Genomic DNA, 23754 nt, shown 5'->3' with positions numbered 1-23754 from the left:
CGTACATATATTAGAGTCTTGGGTTTGTTTAAAATCCTTATTGAATAAGCTCAGTTTGAGATTCTGTACACTGCATTGAAGTGGATTAGGCTATGGGTTTGTGATCAAGCCACAGCACAAACAATCTGCCACTGTTGGGTCATGGGGCAAGGCCTTCAACCCTCTTGCTCCAAAGAGGCTGTATTATACTGTAGCTACCCTTGCGCACTGACCCCAACTTCCCAAGCAGGGATATGCGAATGCAATGTGCTGTAATGCAATGTGTGTCAATAATAAAAGTTTCTTCTTCTCTATTTTTCCCATTATGCTGTTCGATAAGGTGTTATGCAGCATTAAGGTGGTCACTTTGAAATGGATTTGAAATCCTCTTTGTCTCAGTGTATTGAGTTTCTGAAAGTGTTCCACAAAGCCTCAGATCTCACCCGAACTACACTTATTACAGCATAAGGCAATGAACAATAGAAAAACTTGGTATCACTGAATGACAGCTGTAGACAAAGCTCTGTCTAACATGAAACATCTCAGTAAAGTGGCCTTAGAAGAGAACAATAGCTGACTGCTCATTGAAAATAAACAGATTTTGATTCGCAACAGGGGGCACGGTTGTTAGCACATTCGCCTCACACCTCCATTGTCGGTGTTCGATTCCCACCTCCGCCTTGTGTGTGTGGTTTACATGTTCTCCCCGTGCCTCGGGGGTTTCCTCCGGGTACTCCAGTTTCCTCCCAAAGTCCAAAGACATGCATGGTAGGTTGATTGGCATCTCTGGAAAATTGTCCGTAGTGTGTGAGTGAATGAGAGTGTGTGTGCCCTGTGATGGGTTGGCACTCCGTCCAGGGTGTATCCTGCCTCGATGCCCGATGACGCCTGAGATAGGCACAGGCTCCCCGTGACCCGAGAAGTTCGGATAAGCGGTAGAAAATGAATGAATGAATGAATGAATGAATGATTCGCATCGGGATGTATTGTATTCTGTTGACATTTTTTGGCATGATGGACTCGGATAAGAACATCTTGAATAACTTATCTTGAATAACCAATTTTCCTGCATTTGTTTTAAAACACTTAAGCTTACCAGACAAAAATGGACCATTTTCAGTGCTTCTTTGATCCTCTTGCATCAACTGATAGACTTCCTGCTCCCACTGTCTCTCAGCTGCATCAAGACTCTCTGTTCTGGCACCTTGGTGGTGAATTGAACTTTCCCATGATGTCTGAACAGCTGAGTCACTGCTAAGATTGTCTACAAACGACGTCTAAAGACTTCCTGAAACTAGCACTTAAACGTGTTGTTTTTGTAATTTTCTTCAGGCTGTACTCATTTCATACATCCCGAAAGACTTCAAAGCCCTTCTGTACTGTAAGTCGCTCTGGATAAGACCGCATGAAAAATGCCTTAAACGTAAATTTAAAAGTAAATGACGTGACCTCCGTATCCGGGTGAATTGAGCTAACCTCGTCCAAATCGATGCTGTATTCTGAAGGTCTTACTTCTCACCTGATCTTTAGAAGAGCATCAACCTCATTAGGAAACTGCCAATAAATGTCACGCATTGCATTTGTAATCCTCTGTTAAGTTTAGTATAAGTTAGAATAATAGATAACAGAACATTTTGATGACTTTAATTACTATGCTGTTCTCTAATTCTCTAAAGGTGTTGAATAATTTTCTCTAACAGCAATTAAATGATAGGTTCATATTAATGAGCTAATTCTAATGTTATCGTTTCTATAGTAACTCCTTCGTCGACTTCTATGGCAGCTTTCTGATAACGTTCATTTTTAACGCTAACTCTTCAAAAGTGGAACGTGTCTTTCATGATGAATAAGAAAATAAAATGTACTTGTGGGCAAATTGCTCTGTTTTAAAAAGAAGCAGACACTTCAGGAAGAATCCTTTATTGGCTACAGTATGTACAGTATACATTACAGCACACTATTTTTTTTTCTTTACAAATCACAGCTTATTAAGATTTATAAATAAATCTCAGAGCAGAGTTTCAGCAATGTTGCAGTGCCCCTGAAGCAGAAAGGGTTAAGTGCAGCATCATGGTAGTGCTTCGGCTTGAGCCCATAACCTTCAGTTCAGCTACCTTGAGTCCTATCTCTTGAGCTAAAACCACACTTCAAGGTAATACTGTATGAGACCATTCTGGCTTGGATTATTCTCCTATAACATGCACACCTTGTTGTGGTTATTCCTTCCACACTTAGAACTCATGTTCCCTGGTGGATCAGCAGCAGGATCTCATGCTTTCACCATGTCCTGGGTTCCATTTTTAGGCAGACAACTGATCCAGCCTCTCTCAGTGTTTGCCCTGGGAGCGCTGCATAAGGAAGGCCATCCAGCGTAAAACCTGTGTCAAATTCAAGTATGCCGATCATATGGTCCACTTTGGTGGCCTTTTACTGGGAAGGTCAACGACTTATAACTCATATCTTTGGATTAAATGCTGGGCATTATGGAAAAAAAATATATTTATATTAGTAAACATACTAAACTGTCAGCATGACAGTTCGTTCAGTCATGATTGAGAAACCTTTCAAACTACTGTATACGCCAGTGAGCAGGACTATGAGATTACTAACTTCAAACACTCTTCAGAGATGACTAGATTTCTGACCTGCGTTTGGAACAGTCGCTCTTTCCGAATCCATAAATTTGGAACACGTCATACAAACCTTGTGACTGTTTACAGTTAAGCCAGTAAATCCTCTGCTAGTGTTGTGTTTCTTATGTCCCTTCAAATAAGTCACTATGCCAATGAAACTTTTCAGAGGTGTGTAACTGTATGTTGTAACTACAGTATATGAGGTAAGGAGTGTATAAACAAATGAAGGTTTTTATTTCTGGTATTTTTTTTTAGTTCCTTTGTGTCCTTTTCCCATACATGTATCTGTTATGTAAATTGAAATGTTATTGATAACCCATTGTCCCCTGCAGCAAAGCCATTTAACTGTGGAATGACAAGTGTGGCATTTCAAGAGTGCAGAATTATCATTGATGGGCTTCCATTTGTCCATCACACCACCCACATATCAGTAGAATGGTCCATTAAGACATGCTGGAAAGCTAATTTTCAGCCTTGTACAATTCCAAAGGCTGCATCTTCGTCATGTCAGATTCATCATGGTTGAGTGGTTGTGCATTATGTAAGGCTAAGCTTTACAAAGCACTCGGTTTCTACACGTACGTCCATATATTCAGACCGAGAGGCTCTACAAAGCCAAAACTTCTGTGGTGTATTATGTCATTGATATTTTATATTTATATATTTTTTCAATATTCCAACAGTATCATATTATGACATATTAGGCCTTGTGATTTTATTTATGGATTTTTGTGATGTTATTTACTGTAAATTTGCTAATGTAATAGATATTGCAGTGATCCTAGTTCTCTATCTCTTTATTTCCACCGTGTATTGATTTAAAGGAATACAATTTACACTGATAAAGAGCTTTCTAACAGCCATCTCACTCCAATCATGAATACTTATCATTCTATATTAGATTTCCACTTTTCCCTCACTCGATTAAGCCATCAGGAATTTTGAAGGTCTCTAAACCCCAATCTGACAAGCCTAACCTCCCATAACTCTCCCTCGCCTAACCTCCCATAACTCTCCCTCACTCACTCTCTCTCTCTCTCTCTCTCTCTCTCTCTCTCTCTCTCTCTCTCTCTCTCTCTCTCTCTCTCTCTCTCTTCTAAGAGCCTTGTCTTAAACTGCAAGGACACAGAGGAGATAAAAACATCCATGATAAAATAGCAGGGCTTTTGTTGCCTCTGTTCTCTGTTGTCTTGCCTCTAGTCCTGGAAACAGTACTCAAGGGTTTCATTACTCTCCCGCTTTCCATTGATGGAAGTCAGCGGTGCCATGGCACTGACGTCAAACCTAATCAGTTACATAACGGCAGACTGAAGAAAGCCTTTATAAAAATCAGTATTAAAAATCATTTTAAGAAATATTAATGCAATTGGTTTATCTTCGTGGAGTCAGAACTGAAAACGCAATTTCTCTTGAGACCTTTGATCCATAGTAACTGGCAGGTAGATGACAAAATGAAAATAGAAGAATAATGAAATATTTTAGAGAATTATAATTAGGACGAGAATATAGATGATAAAGATAGTAGGTGTGAAAGGAGCTGGAAGACTGGGGAAGACAAAATACATATGAACAAACACAAACAAGAAGAAACATGGGCCTCACTTACTGTGTTATTTATATATATATATACTTACTTATTTACAATGACTTGTAAATTTCCAACCACACTCACAACACAGCCTGAGATAACTTTTAGTGTTGGCTACTTAACATATATAATAAACAAATAAAAAAAAACAAAGCTGAAAATCTCCTGTAACTCTTTTGATGGGGTGCCATTACTTTTGATCAAACCTTTTCTGTGAGATTTAGAGATTTGTTTTAGAGTTAGCTTGCTTTCGTCATCAATCTGGAACGAATGACATTAGATATGACATGTGACTCGTCTCCATGCGTAAAATCGATGTAACTCATCACCAGTTATACAATTTGAAGCTGATTGAGGTTCAGTTTTAAACGGTTTAACTTATATAAATATCTCATAGGATACCTCAGTGTTCCTGAATACAACATTGTGCTGTTTAAATGCTGGTCTGAGCAACTTTATTCTTATCTAGATTGATAAATGCACCCCAACAATCAGAGCATGAACAAGGTAAAGCTGAAACAGGAGCTATGGAAAGTGTGAGGCTGACAGGATGTGTCTGATGATATAAATGATAGCTGAATGATGAATAATGAGCCCCAGGAAGCGCAAAGTGTTTTGGCTTTCGTCCTGGGTGCCTGTTGTTTAAAAAGCTGCCAGTGCTAGTCCATGCATAGTACACGGGCTACTTCACTTTGTTTCTTAATTTACCTTCAACTGACTGAAATATTATATAACGATTCTCAAAGATGTTTTTTTATGATCTATGATTGATTCTGTTTCTAAGAGGTATAATCCAATTTACTGGATGAACCACATTTTAGCTAAACACAACATGAAGCAGGCGGATTTGTCTGAATCTTTTGTATCATATTCACCAGCGAGGAAGCTTTTAATCCCACTGCGGTTTCTCCCTTGTCACTTTTCTCTCTGGATACGCAGCATTAGGATGAAAGACTAGCATGTGGCTGAAGTCCCTCTGGCTGCGAATGCTAGCTGAGAGAAAGTAAAAGCGAGAAAGAGATGGATACGAGCATCACAGACACACAGGCCATCTGTCATCTACTCTGTCTGACCTCATACTCAAGCCCTGCCTTATTTTAATGTCAGATGATGACAAATTTGCTGACAGTCGACTCTCTAGCTGAATGTGGCACGGCTTGTACAAGGGCCATGCTGCGGTTCTTTTCTCACCGATGTTGTCCTGCTGGTAATTGTAGGGGAAATTCTGTTTATGTAAGCACGCGAGCAAGAACTGCACACACTCCTCTGTTCTGAGGCGTCATGGGATGCACTCTTTTAATTAGAGCTCATACAGGGCGGGAGCTGTTGCGGGTGGTGTTATTGTTGTTTGGAGTGCAGCTGTTGCTTTTGTTTACTTCACTTGGTGTCAAGGATCTCTCTCTCTCTCTCTCTCCTTCTCCTTCTCTCTACTTTTTCTACCTTCTAGACAAACCAAGCACTGATCTATGACTGACATCTTCTCAGTGTTGTTGTAGGAACAACTGGGTGAAACTGCAGGTTTTTTGCATATTGTACAGAAAGAATAAATTTGAGTCATTCTGAACACTCTAAGCTGTTCATTTGCACGTAAAAACAATACGAAAGCAGATTTTTAGTTGCTAAGTAGCTACGTTTAAGCTGAATGTGCTTCCTGGTGATATGACACACTTCGATACTGAAACTATACGACATCCTTCAGAATCCAACCACCTGCTGCACTACGCACATAAGATACACTGATCGAATTGAAAGGCATTAATGCAGTTAGGTTTCACACACCAAACATGATTTTAGGGTGTATTTTCAAATCTTTTAATAAAGTTCAAACTCCGAGCATGCACCTGAATTGAACCTACATCGCTGGTGTTTGGCAACAGACAATATTTACCATTGCACTATTCTGCCATACAGTTTAATCACCTTCATTTAATATTCTAGTTGTCGGTTCCTTCAGCACCAACTTCCTCATAAGATTTCACACTAGTAACTGGTGTTACACTAGTAACTGGTGTAACTGGCCTATGTTAATACTATGTGAATTGATCACACTCACTCTACATCAGACAATCTGGTAATTAGAAGCTTTGTTTAAATGAGGTTTAGTCTAAACAACTGAATCGCATTTTGTTGAGAAACATTCATTTTTTTTCAGTGTAGATGGTGGATAAAATAACATGCACGAATGACACACTTTTTCAAATCAAGCAGGAACACACAGATATGTTGGCAAAATTGACTCATTAAATTGTCAGGATTTACTGGGACAGTTCATTGCTTTGCCACCAGGGGGAGCTGGCAAGTGGTTTAGTCATCTCACCGTTATTCTGTTGTGGGCGTTTCCACATCCGTTTCCCATTTTCCCGCTTTTTAACTTGTCCCTTGTTTTCCCTTGAAAGAACTAGGTATTTGTATTTCGACAAAACGGTATGTGTGAGCTGAAATGCCGGGCGCCGTGTTATTTAGGTTTTTATGCATAGTTATGTTCTGTTTATGTTAAAGTTTCTATGCTATAGTCAAGTTTACTGTTTAGTAAAGAATTGTTAGATCTGCTATATGCGGGCGATCGACATTACCGTGGAAATTCGGGTTCGATTCTCGATTCCAGTTGTGTCTGCTATATGTTACAAATATCTTATGTGCAGCGTGAGGATAAAACACTTGAGTTCATAGCTGGACCGATGACTTGCTTGAATTAATGCCCTTAGCTATATTGTCTTATTATATTATATTATATCATATTATATAGTCTAGTCTCTTTATATACAAGCAAATCATGGGACTGGAAGTAAACAGGAAATTGTCCAGTGACCTAGTTAATTATGTATGCTTTACCTATGATTCATGATTTGTATGATTATAGGATTTATATGTTATTATCATTCAATATAATACAGGCAAGTGAATCAAATAAAATTGCATTGATTCAAACTGTTTCATGGTCCAACCTACAAATTTAACCAAATCAGACTAGGGCATGTTAGCAATGGAGACATCCATGTTGATGTTGTTGACAAAAAGTACTACTTGTTCAGCAGCATATATTTAAGAAAGAATACAAACAGTGGAGTTTTTATGTGGTCATTCAACGATTTTAAACACAACCTTTCCATCAGCAGCTTTAACCAGTGAGCTTCCTTCAAATCTTTTTATGTTGTTAAATTATAGGCTTCCATTTGGCCATGTTTGCTGCTGGATAAGCTTGGCATTTCTTTCCACACTGTGCCGTCTTCCTCACTGGGATTCTTTTCTCGTGCCTGGTGGGTGTCTTCCAGGTCACTGGACATACCACTGGTGGCACAGAATAGATGTAGAGGGATGAACAGATTTAGACAGGATGTGTTGGTGCACCTGAGCTCTGAGATTAACTCAAGCAGAAAAAAAAGATGTGGCTGACATTGTCTCTGGCTTCCCCCCGAACTGTTTATCCAGGTTGGTGAATGTTGTACTTGCAAGTTGTCTTGTAGGATCTTAATAGTGCTACATTCTTTTAGCTGGGTTAGGGGAGCATATACTGAGACTTTGAGTAATCATTCAAAAATTCATTTTGTTTTGAGAAACTAAAGGTTATGAATTAAGAAACTGAACTATTTATTATTACACAAGCAGTATATTTGTATGTCGCTGTGGTAATATATTATATCGTGATTACAAAACACTACCCTGTGTGTACATACTGTTGCTCGGGGAATGGCATCGTGCAGCTGAGCACAAGGAAACGTGTCCTGTAAACAGGCACTGATGAATGGGAAGAGAGGAAGGGGGTGTATTTTCTAACTAGATAGCAGGGTTTGTTCTGCGCTGTTTGTTATGACAGGTATTTGAAGTCGTGCGATTTCGGAAATCATCTGCAAAATTTATATAAATATGACGTTTTTATTCCTCACCTTATTTTATTAACACTGAGATCATGATCTAGATCATGTCCGAAACATGTTACATGTTATCAGAGTCATATACCTGCTATTGTGTGATAGACAGCAGTATGGTACTAAAGCAGGGACCCTGGGGTGAAGCCAATAATAATGCATTGTGTACATTTGGAGAAAGCTCATATATAGTATAAAGCTCATATAAACATATCCAGTAGTCTGTGTGTTACTTTTCATTAAGAGCAGGTTTAAATTTCATTTACAGCATGTAGCAGACACTCTTATCCAGAGTGTCTTACATTTTTATTTCAGTTTATGTACCTGAGCAATTGAGGGTTAAGGGTCTTGCTCAGGGGCCCTGCTGTGGCAACTTGGTGGACTTGGGATTCGAACCTTCCGATCAGTAGTCGAACACCTTAACCACTGAGCTACCAGATCCCTAAGTTCATGTTTAACTTCGCTGTAACTGACAGGACAGTTTTTATAAACTTCACAAACTTAAAGGCCACTGATGCTCACTGAGTTCCTGAGCCTTGAGCTTTTGAGCCGTGAGATTTGTGCTGAAACTTTACAGCACTTTAGTCAATCATTTATCTTTACTGTACTTTACTGTAGCATGAATCTTTACTATAACTTTACTAAACTTTACAGCACTTTAGTTTACCTTGTACTTTTACTGTACAGCACTGTAGTGTACCCTGTAATTTTACTGTACTTTACTGTAGCATGTATCTTTACTATACCTTTACAGCACTTTAGTGTACCCTGTAATTTTACTTTACTGTAGCATGTATCTTTACTATAACTTTACTAAACTTTACAGCACTTTAGCCTATCCTTTATCTTTACTCTACTGTAGCATGTATCTTTATTATAACTTTACTAAACTTTACAGCACTGTAGTGTACCCTGTAATTTTACTGTACTTTTCTGTAGCATGCATCTCTACTGTAATTGTTAGTTTCTTGACCTTTACTATAATGTATTGTGTACTGTAAATGACAGTAAAGATACATAATATATTCTAATAACTCTTTCATTTTGCTTTAATGATCAATTATATTTACATGGCTGCTAATAAATGCCGTGTCTGATAGGTTTTATAACTCAGCACATAAAACATTTTGATATGAATCACTGTTAAAATGAATTATATTATGATTGTTACTATGACCATTATTTCCTGCTGTAATTGACATTTTCATCAAATTTTAGTAGCACAGTTCAGCAACAGTTGCAATAATCTTCAGTGGGAATGGTGCACAGACCTCCTGTACTGATGTTTTAATTCATCTCATTGCTTTACAGGGTAAAATGTCCAGTACTGGTGGTTAAAAATGATAAAAATGTATTATCGGTTTTATTAATTAATGTGGATGTGGAAGACTGGTCACTCATTTCTTACCATCCCGATATACCACATAAACGATTTCATCACCGGCTTCATTTTTTCTATTACGTAACTTTACCAAGCAACTTCTTCTACATCAGATTGTACTGTACAAACTGTGCAGTTGTCAGCTCTTTTGTGTTTTTGGCTGACGCTCAGAAGGAAGGAAAGGCCGGGAAATATAATTTTGCTTGTTCAAGCTACTTTTTATTTAGCCCTGAGTGAGCACTTGGGGAAACAGTAGGAGAATCCAGTGCTTTAAGAGAAGGTGATTGAGGGTGATGAATGAGAGCAAGTTAGAGTCTTCAGTCCTTCAGGAACATTTCTTTCAGCATGCAGTAGACATGCTTTATAAGTGGAAGAATATTGCACTCACATTTCTTATGACTCCTACAGTATTTCTTGCCGTGCCATGCCTTTAATACCTCGAAGCCTCTTAATATTTTCTGTCACATCCATGATTCTTCACACCTCAGGGAGAGACCTTATTTAAGGCTGCGATGGCAGAATGCAGTGGGAAGCCTGGTACATGTATAGTGAAAACCTGCAGGTTTTTGATATACAACCATGAAGCTGTTTGATCCTGCATCCTTTGGGGCATTGGCAGATATTAAGGCCACTGAAGCAAAAGTGGTCAGGTTTATTGCATTAAAAAATGAATTAATGTATCTGCTATTTTAGAGAGATTTAATTTGCTATAGCGATTCAATGTGAACTGCAAACAAGCTCCAATTACAAATTACAAATACAAATTCAGTCAGGAATGAAATTCATTAACTTTAGCTGTGTGTAAGACAATGAATAAATAAATAATAAAACGGGTCCCATGAATTAATGTTCCACAAGAAACTAGTCAATGATACTTTACATATTAAGAAAAAAATCACCTGTAATGACACTAAAATGGCTTGTTCCCATGCTGTTCCACCAAAAATCAAGGCAAGTCTCAGTAACTAGTCATAACCATGGGCTGTCCAGTTTTCCATCATTTTACACCCATGTGAAAGTAGGAGACTTGTCATTGCTAACAAGCAAAATAATGCTTCTATATACAGCTAATATGTGGCAATACTTTATTCTTAATGGGAAAATAAGTTGAAGTAAACTTACACAGTAACAGCACACTGTCACTTCAGCATTGGTTTAGGACGGATTGGCTTTCATTTCCCACAAACCCTCACATAACAGAACAGATTACAGGATCTTGTCACATGCCCTCCTGATATATCCCACCAGTTTTCCCATGATTAGAGTATTCTTAATTAGCTACTAATGTTCATTTGTATGTAGTGTGTCGTAGCTTTGTTTCTGACTCCCTACCTGACTGACATAAATAATTTGGGCGAAGCGGTGGCTCAGTTGCTTAAGGCTCTGGGTTGTTGATCAGAGGATCGTAGTTCAAACCCCAGCACTGACAAACCGCCACTCTTGGGCCCTTAAGCAAGGCGCTTAACCCTCTCTGCTCCAGGGGTGATGTATCATGGCTAAACTGCACTCTGACCCCAACTTCCAAAGTTGGGATATGTGAAGAAAGAATTTCAAAGTGCTGTAATATATATGTGACAAAATAAAGGCTTCTTCTTCTACCATCCTAAGTGAAAAAAATAGTGGAGCAAATTAAAGTTTGTTACTTAAATTTCCTTGAAGAGATGCATGCTGAAGATACAGTAGTTGTATCCTTTACCCTTGTAGGTTTGATACCTTTTATTTCTGAGAGTATATGTAGAAAAAAGGTAAACAAAAGGCCATTTTGGATTTGCCCTAAATGTTGGAGAAATGTTCAATTCAATAAAGACACTGACAGGAAAACATAACTGTGAACAATTTGAGACTGAAGCGTTAAACTGAACAATAAAACTGCAATGTCGCCTCATAAGTCCACCAGAAAATGGACATTTAAAATCTAGGAAATCTTAGCAGATAGTCAGTAGAGACATTTCACCCAGAGATATTATCACAACGATTCTTCAAAAATTTTATTTAATTAATCACTTGAACATTTGTGATGTTTGTAATTATTAACGGCTCCACCCATTTGCACTGACTTGGCTAGCTTAGACGAGAAGGGTGTGCGTGGCTCTAGTTCAAGTCAAGGTTCATGAAACATAAAATATGCTCTGTAATAATTTATTACCAGTCACAACACTTAACGGATTCCAATTAGCAATGTGCCCTATAGATTTTTTTCCAGGACGTGAACAGCATCACTTATTAGATAAGTGTGCTGATTAACTAGAAATCAAAGGTGTTTTGTTAAGTATCTTGCGCTCATGTACAGCTGATACAGCTCATGTAGAAGGCTATCCAGTCCAGAGAATTTAACATCCTTCAATCTAAGCACACAAATGGTGTTATCTATTTGTTAGGAAGCTACAGCACAGATTGACTAAAATCTACAGCTCACATCTACTAAAATCTACAGCTCACATCTACTCTGTCACCAGATTAAATCAGGACAGTAGGTGTATCAATCTGACTGTTCCCTATCAACAGCCTGGCTCCTGTTATAACTGCAGAATAATGAACAGCTTTCTTATTCTCTACAGGAGTTTTAAGTTTTAGAGAGATGAGCGGTGTGTTTCATGCCATATGCAGATGAGCGGTGTGTTTCATGCCATATGCATTCTTCCCTCATTGTAAGATTAATCCATTGCATGATACCATAAATGATTTGCTCCCTGAAATCTTTTTAATATTAAAATGAATACATTATAGTTATATATTAAAACATGTTCAAAGTGGGGAGGACAGTGGCTTAGTGGTTAGCACGTTCGCCTCACACCTACAGGGTTGGGGGTTCGATTCCCGCCTCCGCCCTTGTGTGTCTGGAGTTTGCATGTTCTCCCCGTGCCTCAGGGGTTTCCTCCAGGTACTCTGGTTTCCTCCCCCGGTCCAAAGACATGCATGGTAGGTTGATTGGCATCTCTGGAAAATTGTCCGTAGTGTGTGATTGCATGAGTGAATGAGAGTGTGTGTGCCCTGCGATGGGTTGGCACTCCGTCCAGGGTGTATCCTGCCTCGATGCCCAATGACGCCTGAGACAGGCACAGGCTCCCCGTGACCCGAGGTAGTTCGGATAAGCGGTAGAAAATGAATGAATGAATGTTCAAAGTATCCATTAATTAGAATTTATGTTAATAGAGCCTAAATGTACAGACGTGTTTTCAGGAACGTAAATTATGATGATAAACTGTATCATCACTGATAAGTGGGACAAGTGACTAACAAAGTATTTCACATTTTCTAATATCATAGGAAAAATGTTTCACCATCAATTTCTCAATTTGAAATTTCTTAATTTCTTTTTCATTTTGGGGTTTTAGGAATGAAAATCAAATTCCTGAAATGTTAAGATGGAATTTTCTATGAGCAATATACTATTCTATCTAAGTCTGATATATTTATATATTTGTTTGTTTGTTTGTTTGTTTGTTTTTTATTAATAGATAGAACAAAAGCAATTCTTGGTTATAACCCCAGACTTTTTGACTGTTTCTTTTATAGCAGGTGGTTCTTCAGTATTTACTTTTGAGGAATCAGACTGTTTGATCAGATAAGCAAGGCCTGAATTTCTCCACACATTGGCCATTTTTTATCTCTGTAGTTGTAGATGTCCCGAAACGCTCACATGGCGCTGTAATAAACTTGATCTTTGTGTACCCTACCCGCTCCTGTTATCTCCTCGGTTTCTAACCGTTTCCTTTTGCAAATGGTATGTATCTGATTCAGTGTCACTCACTGCAGCTAGTGACCCATTACACGCCAACCCCTATGTTCTTCTCACCCGCTCCAGTCAGGCTTGTGGCTGTATTGTTGATTTACAGAGCGAATAGATGGATTGTAATGTTTGCATTGGGTGATATCTTTCACAGCTAGCGCACAACTGTCTCTGCTCTCATAAAGAACCATGAAACAGACTGCTCACATCCGGCAAAAATGATAGTGTTGTCTAGTTCAAAATGTCACCTACGGCCCTGCTTTGTAGGGGGATTTAACCGACACTGTGCTAAGGTTATTGATTGAATAAAAGAGAGCAGTGTGGCTGAATAAACACACTGTAAAAGATATAAATGAATTACTCAAAAGAAAAAGTGCTTACTATTTGGATGTCACATGACCCAGACTATCTCTTTTGACTTTCAAATACATTTTAGTGCTTTTGCCATTGGTTGGGAATTGGTGGATGACCAAAGTTTGGATTTAATTAGGGAAAAATTGTGATTGATGTTGTACAGTAATCCAAGATCATCATACACACTATTGTGACACACAGACCTTCTGAGTCATTGGTGTTGTGGATGTGTCAATGATGTTGGCTTAATGGGTGTTATTTCACTAAACGTGATCACTTCTCTGGGGGCACGGTGGCTTAGTGGTTAGCACGTTTGCCTCACAACTCCAGGGTTGGGGGTTCGATTTCCACCTCCGCCTTGTGTGTGTGGAGTTTGCATGTTCTCCCTGTGCCTCGGGGGTTTCCTCCGGGTACTCCGGTTTCCTCCCCGGTCCAAAGACATGCATGGTAGGTTGATTGGCATCTCTGGAATTGGAATTGTCCGTAGTGTGTGTGTGAGTGAATGAGAGGGAGTGTGTGCCCTGCGATGGGTTGGCACTCCGTCCAGGGTGTATCCTGCCTTGATGCCGATGACGCCTGAGAAGTTTGGATAAAGCGGTAGAAAATGAATGAATGAATGATCACATCTTTCAGGATAGTTTAGGCTAGAAAGAAATCAGTTCCAGTATCACTTTCTTACTTCTCTCCATTCTATGTATTTGTTCAGCCCTTGGTGGTGCTGTTGTGCCCATTTGAACAAAAAATTTCAGCCATTTGTTAACAGCAAATAGACTGTATGGCTAAATGTGGTTTTGTGTGAACATTCCACAATAATGTATCCACAATAATGACGTTTTATATAAATGTATAACTCTTTACTATTCAGAGAAAGCTTTCACTGTGAAACTGACTAGATAACAGATCTTCGGCACTGACTAGATAACAGATCTTCGGTGTTTTGTGAGTTTTTAATTCTAAGCACCTATATCTCTGACACAGACTGAAGAAGAAGTCCCAGTCGGTGGACGTCCCCTCTCCAGGTTTCTCCAGCTTCATCCCGAGTCTGTCTATAAACAGGCCATCGTCACCTGTTGCCAAAACAACCACGATCGAGGTGCAAGAAAACAACACGACCAATTCCCAGCGGCGCACTCCACGATGTAGCGAGCTGAAGAGAGGCTACACCATAGGTAAGCGTGCACTCACATCTTTCCATTGCGTGTAGTGTGCATACGTGTGTGTGTGTCACGAGGTCCTCTGAGATGGTGTGTACCTGTATGTGTGTGTCTATGTAGGTGACTGGTTGTGATGCTTGAATGATCTGAAATGAAGTGAATCTAATACATTTCCTCTCCTGCTTCAGTGCTTTGATACACACTCATTTTCACAAGCACTTCACAAGCCTTTTCATAAGATGCAAACCATGCTCTTCACTGGCCTCAAAAGTCAACAGCTAACTAGCGAAGCCATTTAGCATGTCATTTGTGATGTACGATGCTAAATCGTTCATCCATCTTTATTTAGCATTTAATATTAGCATTTCTGTGGACTACTAATGATTAAAGCTTTTGGAGATCAGTTAGATTTAACAGCCTGTCTATTATTATTATTATTATGAAATAATGATGTCTAGTTTGCTACAGAATATACAGTAAATATTGCAACAACTTCAAATCAAATTGCATTTGGCTAACAAGGCTAACAAGGCTATTTGGCTAACAAGGATTTGGACAAGGATTTTACTACTGCACTAGCAACATCTTTTGTTTTTTTTGCAGGAAGATACACAGAATGACCAAAAGTATATGAACACCTGAGTATTGAACATCCTAATCTAAAACCATCTGCATTAATATTAATAATTTTTTTTGGTGTCACAATCTATACACTCCAATCTTCTGTAAAGGCTTTGCACTAGATTTTGGAACGTGGATGATACAGTCAGCAATGCAGTTCATTATAAATAGTAGGGTTGAGGTCAGTGCTCTTGAGTTCTTCCAATCCATCCTTGGCAAACCATGTTTTCATATGATTTAGTGTATTTTCACATCAGTAAAATAGTATTGTAATGCTTTCTTCGAGTTTTAACCAGATAGAACCGTGCCACAGAGACAGCCATTGTGTTTTCCATTGTGTTTTGTGTATTAAAGGTAGGGTCTCCGTCATTTGAGAAATGCTTCAGAAAACTGAGTCGGTACGACAAATTAAACAAAAACAAAACAAACGTGTAGCCAATGAGCAGAAAGGGGCGTGTTTTGTCAATATGGGTGGAGAGATTGTTCTTTCCTTCAGCTATGATAGACATTTCTTTCCATTAGTTGCCTAGGTTACGTATGAATGTGTGGGCGGAGCTATCAATCACCCATTTGGGTTAGGGGCGTGTTTGTTTTGGTGATTTCAAATGTCAACATTGGCTTTCAAACAACGGAGACCCTGCCTTTAACTTAAGCACATTTGACTGAAAGACTTTACCAAATGATGCTGGAAACATTATTTACAATTTCATTTAAAAAAACCCCACAAGGCACGGAACACTTTTAATGCAAAACCCAAACTCTCAAATCAGGGCATTCCTACTTTCAATAACCTCATACATAAAGGTTTGAGTCCACGATTATATTATTTCTTAAACATTTCTACGTCGGTCTGGATATAGTACAGTATAATATAGATCATACAGTATTTTTCATACAGGAAAACAGATTCCTCATCACTTATAAAGAATCAAAGGAAATACTGAAGGGTAAACGACAATACAGACGGGGTTGGATGGAAATGCAGGTTTCTTGGTAAAGCAGACAAACACAAAGCACAAGGCGGAGACAATGTCAAAATGTCAAAGGCATGCAGAAGTGCAGGCATTCAATAAATGCAGCAGTACTTGGGAACGCAAACGCAATAATCAAGGTCAAAGCTACAAAGATAAAAGCTCAAGTAGAGGTTTGATGTGTGTCATGTGATAGATGGAAATGATCACTTGTGTTGAGGAAGATTCTGGAACCAAGCTACTGTACCATTTGAATAAATGCGTTTATTAACCAGATATTCAGACCAGATTTTATACAAAGATTTCTTACTCAAGGGTTCTCTCTTATCATCTCTATTTATCCAGGTTTAAGTGATGGATAACGGAATCATTAATATTATAAGTCAGATTTTACATTAGTGCTGCAGCTTGGCCCTTAGTCCTGTAGATTAAGAGAGTAACATCTCATCGATTCTGCTCACGTACCTTTGTAGACTCGTGAGTCTGGCCTGTCTCACCTTTCAGTCAGTCGCAGCCCCATGAACGTGCCGCATGCTGGAGGAGGACTGCTGGGGATTCTTCACTGATGTAGTTCTGATGATTAGCGATTCATCATGCTTCACCCTGTCGTTGACAATAGTTCAGAGAATGGCTAAAGAATGCAGAAAAATCAAGCTTGAAGCATCAAGGAATGAAGTGTTCGTGAAGGATAACAGTGATTAGGAGGATTAACAGTGATTAGAATGAGATGGATTGGATAGTGTGGGTTATTTCAGGATTTTATCTTAGATAATATTAATAATAACGATAATAATAAGTATTATTATCGTTATTATTAGTGTAATACTAATAATAACGATAATAATAATAACGATAATTATTATCGTTATTATTATTATCGTTATTATTATTATTATTATTATTATTATTATTATGACTAACTTTATTATGAATTTTTGGCTTTGTAAAACTGTCCATTGTTAAAAAAAAAAAATGAATTGCATACCGTATAGTTGTGCTTTTACTGTTGAGCAGCTCTCAGATGTAGAGAAAATTTTGAGACAGGAATAACAATTGCACATTTTCAGTACTAAAGCTCCTGGTGTGGGAGATTAGAAAGATAGTTCTGGAATAAGCAAGCCAAGCTGCTTATCTTCCACTTTTCAGCTTTTATTTCACAAGTTAATTGCCTACCGGCCGTTCGGGACGTGGCCGGTCAACGTAAAGGACATTCGTGAGAGAAAACTAATCGAAGATGGATGGAACATACGGTTGCAAATATCATTCACATGGATTCATCGCTCCCTCGTTAACCACACCCTTTTCCAATACAGTAGTGATATATTGTAGCCTATTGTAGGGATGTTGTAGCCTCGTGGTTAAGGAGTTGGGCTATTAATCGGAAGGTTGTGAGTTCGATTCCTACGTCCACCAAGCTGCCACTGTTGGGCCCCTGAGCAAGGCCCTTAACCCTCAATTGCTCAGTTGTATAAAAATGAGATAAAATGTAAGTCGCTCAGGATAAGGGCGTCTGCTAAATGCTGTAAATGATATATTAACTGCGTAATCAAACATAACGATGCACTCATGACTAAGATTTTTTTCTCTTGGCATTAGTATTAAAATTCTATTCCAAGCTATTCAATGTGACTTTGTTGCTCACTTTCCAAGCCTCCTGTTTTTGATAGATTGCATACCAGTACTGCCAATCATGCCGTGTTCTGGCCTGGTAGCTCTCTCTCAGTCTAATCAGAGGAGAGTGCTAATGCAGGCGGTAGCACGCTGAGCCCCCCTCCTGACTTTGTGACAGCGGCGCCATTAAAGTCGCATAACTGATCCATCAGCTGCATTTTAACAAGCGGCCCTGATGCGCACCATCAAATTAGACTGGCACTCACACACTCTGTGAAAAGACGATGCCAGCGGATTTTAATGCGGCTGAATAAAAAAGGGCTATTTGTTTTTCATAAAAGACGGTGTTCGGATGCACTTTTATGGATAAATAAGTGACAGACAGGGATTGCTTTGTGTAGGTTAGACCAGAACACTGTTCTAGCGTTAAAACTTAACAAAGGTCTGCCTTAAAAGGATGTCCTTAATAATACGTAGTATTTAATTCAATTAAATTTCAAAATTTCATTTATAAAATAAATAAAAAATAAAGATGCTTAAGAAACGGTTAAAGAAACTGAATTCCGTACACGTTTTTATACTTTCTTTTACAGGCACACGGGCTCTTATGTAACAGTGCATCATATATAAAGCGTGGCAGTGCAGTCACACAACGAAGGTGGGAAGGTGAGAAAAGCTCTAGGTGCTATGTGATATCTGGTGAACACCAGCCTGCGGGACTTGGAAAAGCCCCTATTGTAAGTGTTTAAGGCTGACATGGAGACTGAAAGTAGAGCGATACAAAGAAACTGAAATATAGATCTTTAAAAAAACTAACAAAAAAAGAAAGAAAGAAACAGTATTTAGGTATAAATTACTATTATAAAATATATTATATATTACTATATTTATGTATTTATATACTATAAATAATAATAATAATTATTATTATTATTATTATTATTATTATTATTTTTCATTCATTCATTTTCTACCGCTTATCCAAACTTCTCGGGTCACGGGGAGCCTTTATACCTTTAAATATACCTTTACTGCTCACTTTATTAGGAACACCTGTAAACCTGCTAATTCGTTTATTTACCTAATCGGCCAATCATGCGATGCATTAAAATCACGCAGATAGAAGGTTCAGGAGCTTCAAAGTTCTTATCAGACATCAGAATAGGAGGGATTTGTGATTGTTGGTGGTGTATTTCAGTAGAAAAGCATCTCAGAACACGTGATTGAAGGCAAAACAACCAGCACAAGAGCACATCAGGTTCCACTCCTGTCAAAGCAAGAACAGGAGGATACAGTGGGTACAGGCTCACTGAAACTGGACAGCTGAAGATTGGAAATAGACTAATATGTCTCTAGTCATTACCTGTCGGTGTTTCGGTGAGCCTGTGCACATTGCAGCTTCAGATTTCTGTTTTTTTGAGGGGGTTTTTCATTGGAGCGGAACCTGATCTCCTGCGGAAGAGCGGAACCTGTGGTCTCTTTGTTGCTGCTGTTGTTGTTGTTGGAGCACATCACCATGTTGTGCTTTGTGATATGCTTTTCTGCTCAGCACTGTTGTAAAAAGTATTTATTAGCCTCTATTTTAGACGAGCCAAAAACCGTGCCAAAGCACAGAGCTGTAGTACTACAGTTTGGGTATTTGGAGCAACATAGAACAAGAGGAAAAAAATGATGCATACGTTACAAAAAATCTTTTAAAGTAGCTATTTATATAATTATGTGTAAAGTTTTGTGATTTCTGCATGCATTTCTTCTTTTCATGCATTTCATGCAAGTCAGACCAGTAAGTTTTCAACTACACACTGATCAGTCTGTCTTTTTAGGTTCTTTAATTCTGTTCAACGTGAATCCAAACCGAACCAAATAACAAGCGACTAATGAACTAACAAGTGTCCTAGCTACTTTCTCTAGCCCTACAGGGGACACTTACGGTTCAGGCCACTACACAGTATGCAGTCTGTTGTCCATAATTTTAAGCTTTCATAGAGATTCGAGACCTATATTAATGTTACTGATATTATGGACCTGGTTACGGAGGCCTGCAGTTGGTCCACGGTGATGCACGGCCGACTCAGCTTCCAGTTCGTCTTTAAACCTCTTGAGTATTTCTGGATGCGGTCGATTTTTTTTTTTTTTTTTTAGCTCTTCTCATAACAACTTTGTCTCGGTAACATAGAAATGATGGCAATAACCGTTGCAATAATCGCCCACGAGTCGCACAGAGAGACGAATCATCGTGGGTGGCGCTAATGTGATGTGCAATTATTCATTAAGAAAATCCTCCTACAGACATTTTCACAAGGAGACAGCTTCTGAAAGGTGTTTGGCAAACCTGCTTAAGAATGAATTTAGTTTTTAATATTCTCTTCACACAGTAAGCTCAGCATTTCGATTGATTAGTGTTGACTAGCATTCAGAAGAGCAAAAGTATCTATGAATTAATGTCTGTTTTACAGAAACCAAGCAAACGGATGTTTTTTCAGGAATGTATTCATGTACCGTTTGTTTTTTTCTTATTGTTTGCACCTCTGCATGTCTAATGAGAAGACCAGGCTTGTGCATCTCACGTCAGAGTATCAAGTTCAGGAGATGCGATCGTCTCACAAAGTGCATTAAACCAATGGGAATTTCACTTCTACTCTCCGTGACACTTATTTGCTGCTGGTTACAGACTGAAATACAACCTTGTATAAATATTGTATTTTATAGTGTTTCTAGTTTTACACTTAATTGATTTTTTTTTACTTTTTTTTGCGAACACCAATTTTAATTTAAACGGTAAATAAATTGTACAATTAATAATTGTGACTGTTCATTCTTATAAAATATTCCATTAATTAAGTTAAGACTAGAAAAATAAAAGTAAAAAGAAACTCACCATTCCAACCTAGAATTCCTATTCTGAAAGTCAGGGAGTTTTGGGTTTCCTCAACCCCGAGGTCAACAAGTGACGTCGAATCAACATGGATGATCACACTTCTTTACTTTTAAAAAAATTAGTTACTCTGTAGAAGCACGTTCGCCTCACACCTCCAGGGTTGGGGGTTCGATTCCCACCTCAGCCTTGTGTGTGTGGAGTTTGCATGTTCTCCCCGTGTCTCGGGGGTTTCCTCCAGGTACTACGGTTTCCTCCCCAGGTCCAAAGACGTACATGGTAGGTTGATTTTACATCTCTGGAAAATTGTCCGTGAGTGTGTGAGTGAATGAGAGTGTGTGTGTGCCCTGTTATGGGTTGGCACTCCGGCCAGGGTGTATCCTGCCTTGATGCCCGATGACGCCTGAGATAGGCACAGGCTCCCCGTGACCCAAGAGGTTCGGATAAGCGGTAGAAAATGAGTGAGAGAGAGAGCTACTCTATATACTAGATACAAGATATAGACATTTATACATTACTCTTTATGGTTAACTTCAGGAAAGCCAGAATATCTGCCCTGTTGCTTTTTCTCTGCTTACGTGACCCAGGATTTAGTCGACATGTGTAGAGGTTCACGCCCCGGTCTGAAATGAGTGCCTGGTGGAGGAGATAAACTATAATTCTTCTACGGTGAGTCATTCACAAAAACAAAGAGAAGGGAGCAGAAATGGGATGATGGTTCCTAAATATCACCCTGCTGGCAATCCCTCGAGGTCGGTCTAGAGGCTTAGCAGCATTAAGTTACAAGTACCAGAGGGACGCATTCCTATTGTATACATAAATCCGTAAGCTGTGTATTGAGTAAATCGGTTTACATCCTCTAAGTGATACAGTATATATGAAAAGATCTGTTTCAATATTGCACTTATCCTTAGTTCCTAACCTCCGGTGTGAAAGGTTCCTCAAAGAAATAAACAGTTTTATGGCTGCCATTTTTACAACGGTGGCCTGCATAGCTCGACCCTGTCGTCTCGTTCCCACAGATATTGCTCCCATGTTACTTATTCATAGGATTCGAGTGGAGTGGCTGTTACAGCTGAGACAGGGAACTGTAAATATCGTGGTGAAGCTGGTTAGGTGTGTGAGAGAGGCTTTCTGTGGAGAGAGGGTAAACCGATGCACAGAGACAGCATTGTACTCAGGTTGGCTAGTTATTTTAAACCCAGCTGGCATCTCCTCTGGATGTCATGCAGACACAGAGCTGGAGAAACATCAGTAAAGAAGAGCAGTCTTGAATTAATAAAAAACCTCACAGCTGTATAGTCAAAGGTATGAGGACACCTGGCCATCATGCTAGATGTTATAGTATGGAGTTTCTCCCCTGTAGCATTTTCACTCTTCTGGGAAGACTTTCCATTAGATGTTGGAGTTCATGGCTGTAGGGATTTGTGATCATTCAGCTACAAAAGCTTTAGTGAGTTCAGGCACTGATGTGGGGCCGAGGAGATGTTACAGTTCATCCCAAAGGTGTTCAGAGTCAGGGCTCAAGTTCTTCCACTCCATCCTTAGCAATACATGTCTTCATGGAGCTTGCTTTGTGCACAGGTGCACTGTCATGCTGGAACAGGTTTTAGATTTTTACTATCAGTGAAAGGAAATTGCAATGCAGCAGTATAAAAAAAGGCATTCAGGATAATTTTGTGATATTCAGATGTCCACATGGGGGGCACGGTGGTTTAGTGGTTAGCACGTTTGCCTCACACTTCCAGGGTTGGGGGTTTGATTCCCGCCTCCGCCTTGTGTGTGTGGAGTGTGCATGTTCTCCCCGTGCCTCGGGGGTTTCCTTCGGGTACTCCGGTTTCCTCCCCCGGTCTTACATGCATGGTAGGTTGATTGGCATCTCTGGAAAATTGTCCGTAGTGTGTGAGTGAATGAGAGTGTGTGCCCCCTGCGATGGGTTGGCACTCCGTCCAGGGTGTATCCTGCATTGATGCCCGATGATGCCTGAGATAGGCACAGGCAAATTTCCAGTGTAGCTGGAAATTTCGAATGCACACATGATACACTAGCAGAGATCCCACATACCTGAATGTAGTACAGCCAAAGATCCACCCACAAATATCTGGTAAGTCTGAACATAAAGCCGCAAGCATCATAACACCTTCAACTCTCTTTGAGCCTGATAGCTCATGATAGTGAGCCTCAAAGACGTGCAGAGTTCGGCAGACAGCTTTTACACTCCCTCTGCAAATCTGAATGAGCAGCACACTGACAGATAATACGGAAAAGACTTTCCTATTCAACAGTGCCTTAAGTTTTAGTGTGTGTGTTAGTCTGTTAGCCAGCTGACTTGCTTCTGGTGAGTTTTTAGTGCTGAAGGTCTGATCTTGGTGAACAAACACAAACTAGGGGGCTGAACGACAGTGTTGGCGATTTCCAAAATACAAAACAGAATAAGACAATTTTAGAAAGTGGTGTAGTACCTCAATACACCAATGGTGTATACTATATAGGTATCCTATTTAGTGTGGAGAACGGTTTGGGACACAGCCCTAGCCTTTTATACACTGTGCTATGTCAGTCCTAATGATCCAAATGAAGAGAAACATCGCTGGTTACACAGAATAGAAGTGCGAGGTCTCCCTAGTGTGGGAATGAATCGATACGCTGGCAGAAAGGCGCCACTGAAAATGCTTACTCTTACACTTAAAATCCAAGCAATCAATCGCCGCCTCACACATGGTGCAGCAGAGAGGAAGAGAAACAAGGATTACTGTGGCGCTGGTATTTATTATGGAAGGAGTTGATAAGAGTGGCTGTTTACAGTTCTGAAGTTTTTCTTCATTTATGTTCCCAGAACAACAAAATTGCTGTAACCCCTGAATCCATACAGATTTCTAACCCTGAAGAGCAATCTAGGACACGTATAGACCCATAGTCCCTATGCAGCAAATTGAGGTGGAAGTGAGGGATTCAGTTTTTGCTGCATTTGACTGAATTTTGTTATAATTC

At 39.3% G+C, this 23754-nt stretch overlaps 1 protein-coding gene across 3 annotated transcripts in view; it reads left to right on the top strand.

The window, feature by feature from the left end:
• oxr1a (oxidation resistance 1a) overlaps positions 1 to 23754 on the top strand; it is a 149169-nt gene that overhangs the window by 59889 nt on the left and 65526 nt on the right. For all 3 annotated transcript variants that reach the window (XM_027171351.2, XM_027171361.2, XM_027171433.2), the window contains exon 3: positions 14510 to 14700. In XM_027171351.2, the coding sequence (XP_027027152.1) occupies positions 14510 to 14700 (191 nt within the window). The remainder of the gene's footprint in view (positions 1 to 14509; positions 14701 to 23754) is intronic.

This window comes from Tachysurus fulvidraco, chromosome 25, assembly GCF_022655615.1.
Source record: "Tachysurus fulvidraco isolate hzauxx_2018 chromosome 25, HZAU_PFXX_2.0, whole genome shotgun sequence".
NCBI classification, from domain to species: domain Eukaryota; kingdom Metazoa; phylum Chordata; class Actinopteri; order Siluriformes; family Bagridae; genus Tachysurus; species Tachysurus fulvidraco.
Note: the sequence above shows the minus strand (reverse complement) of the source record. Positions and strands in the feature narration are given on the sequence as shown.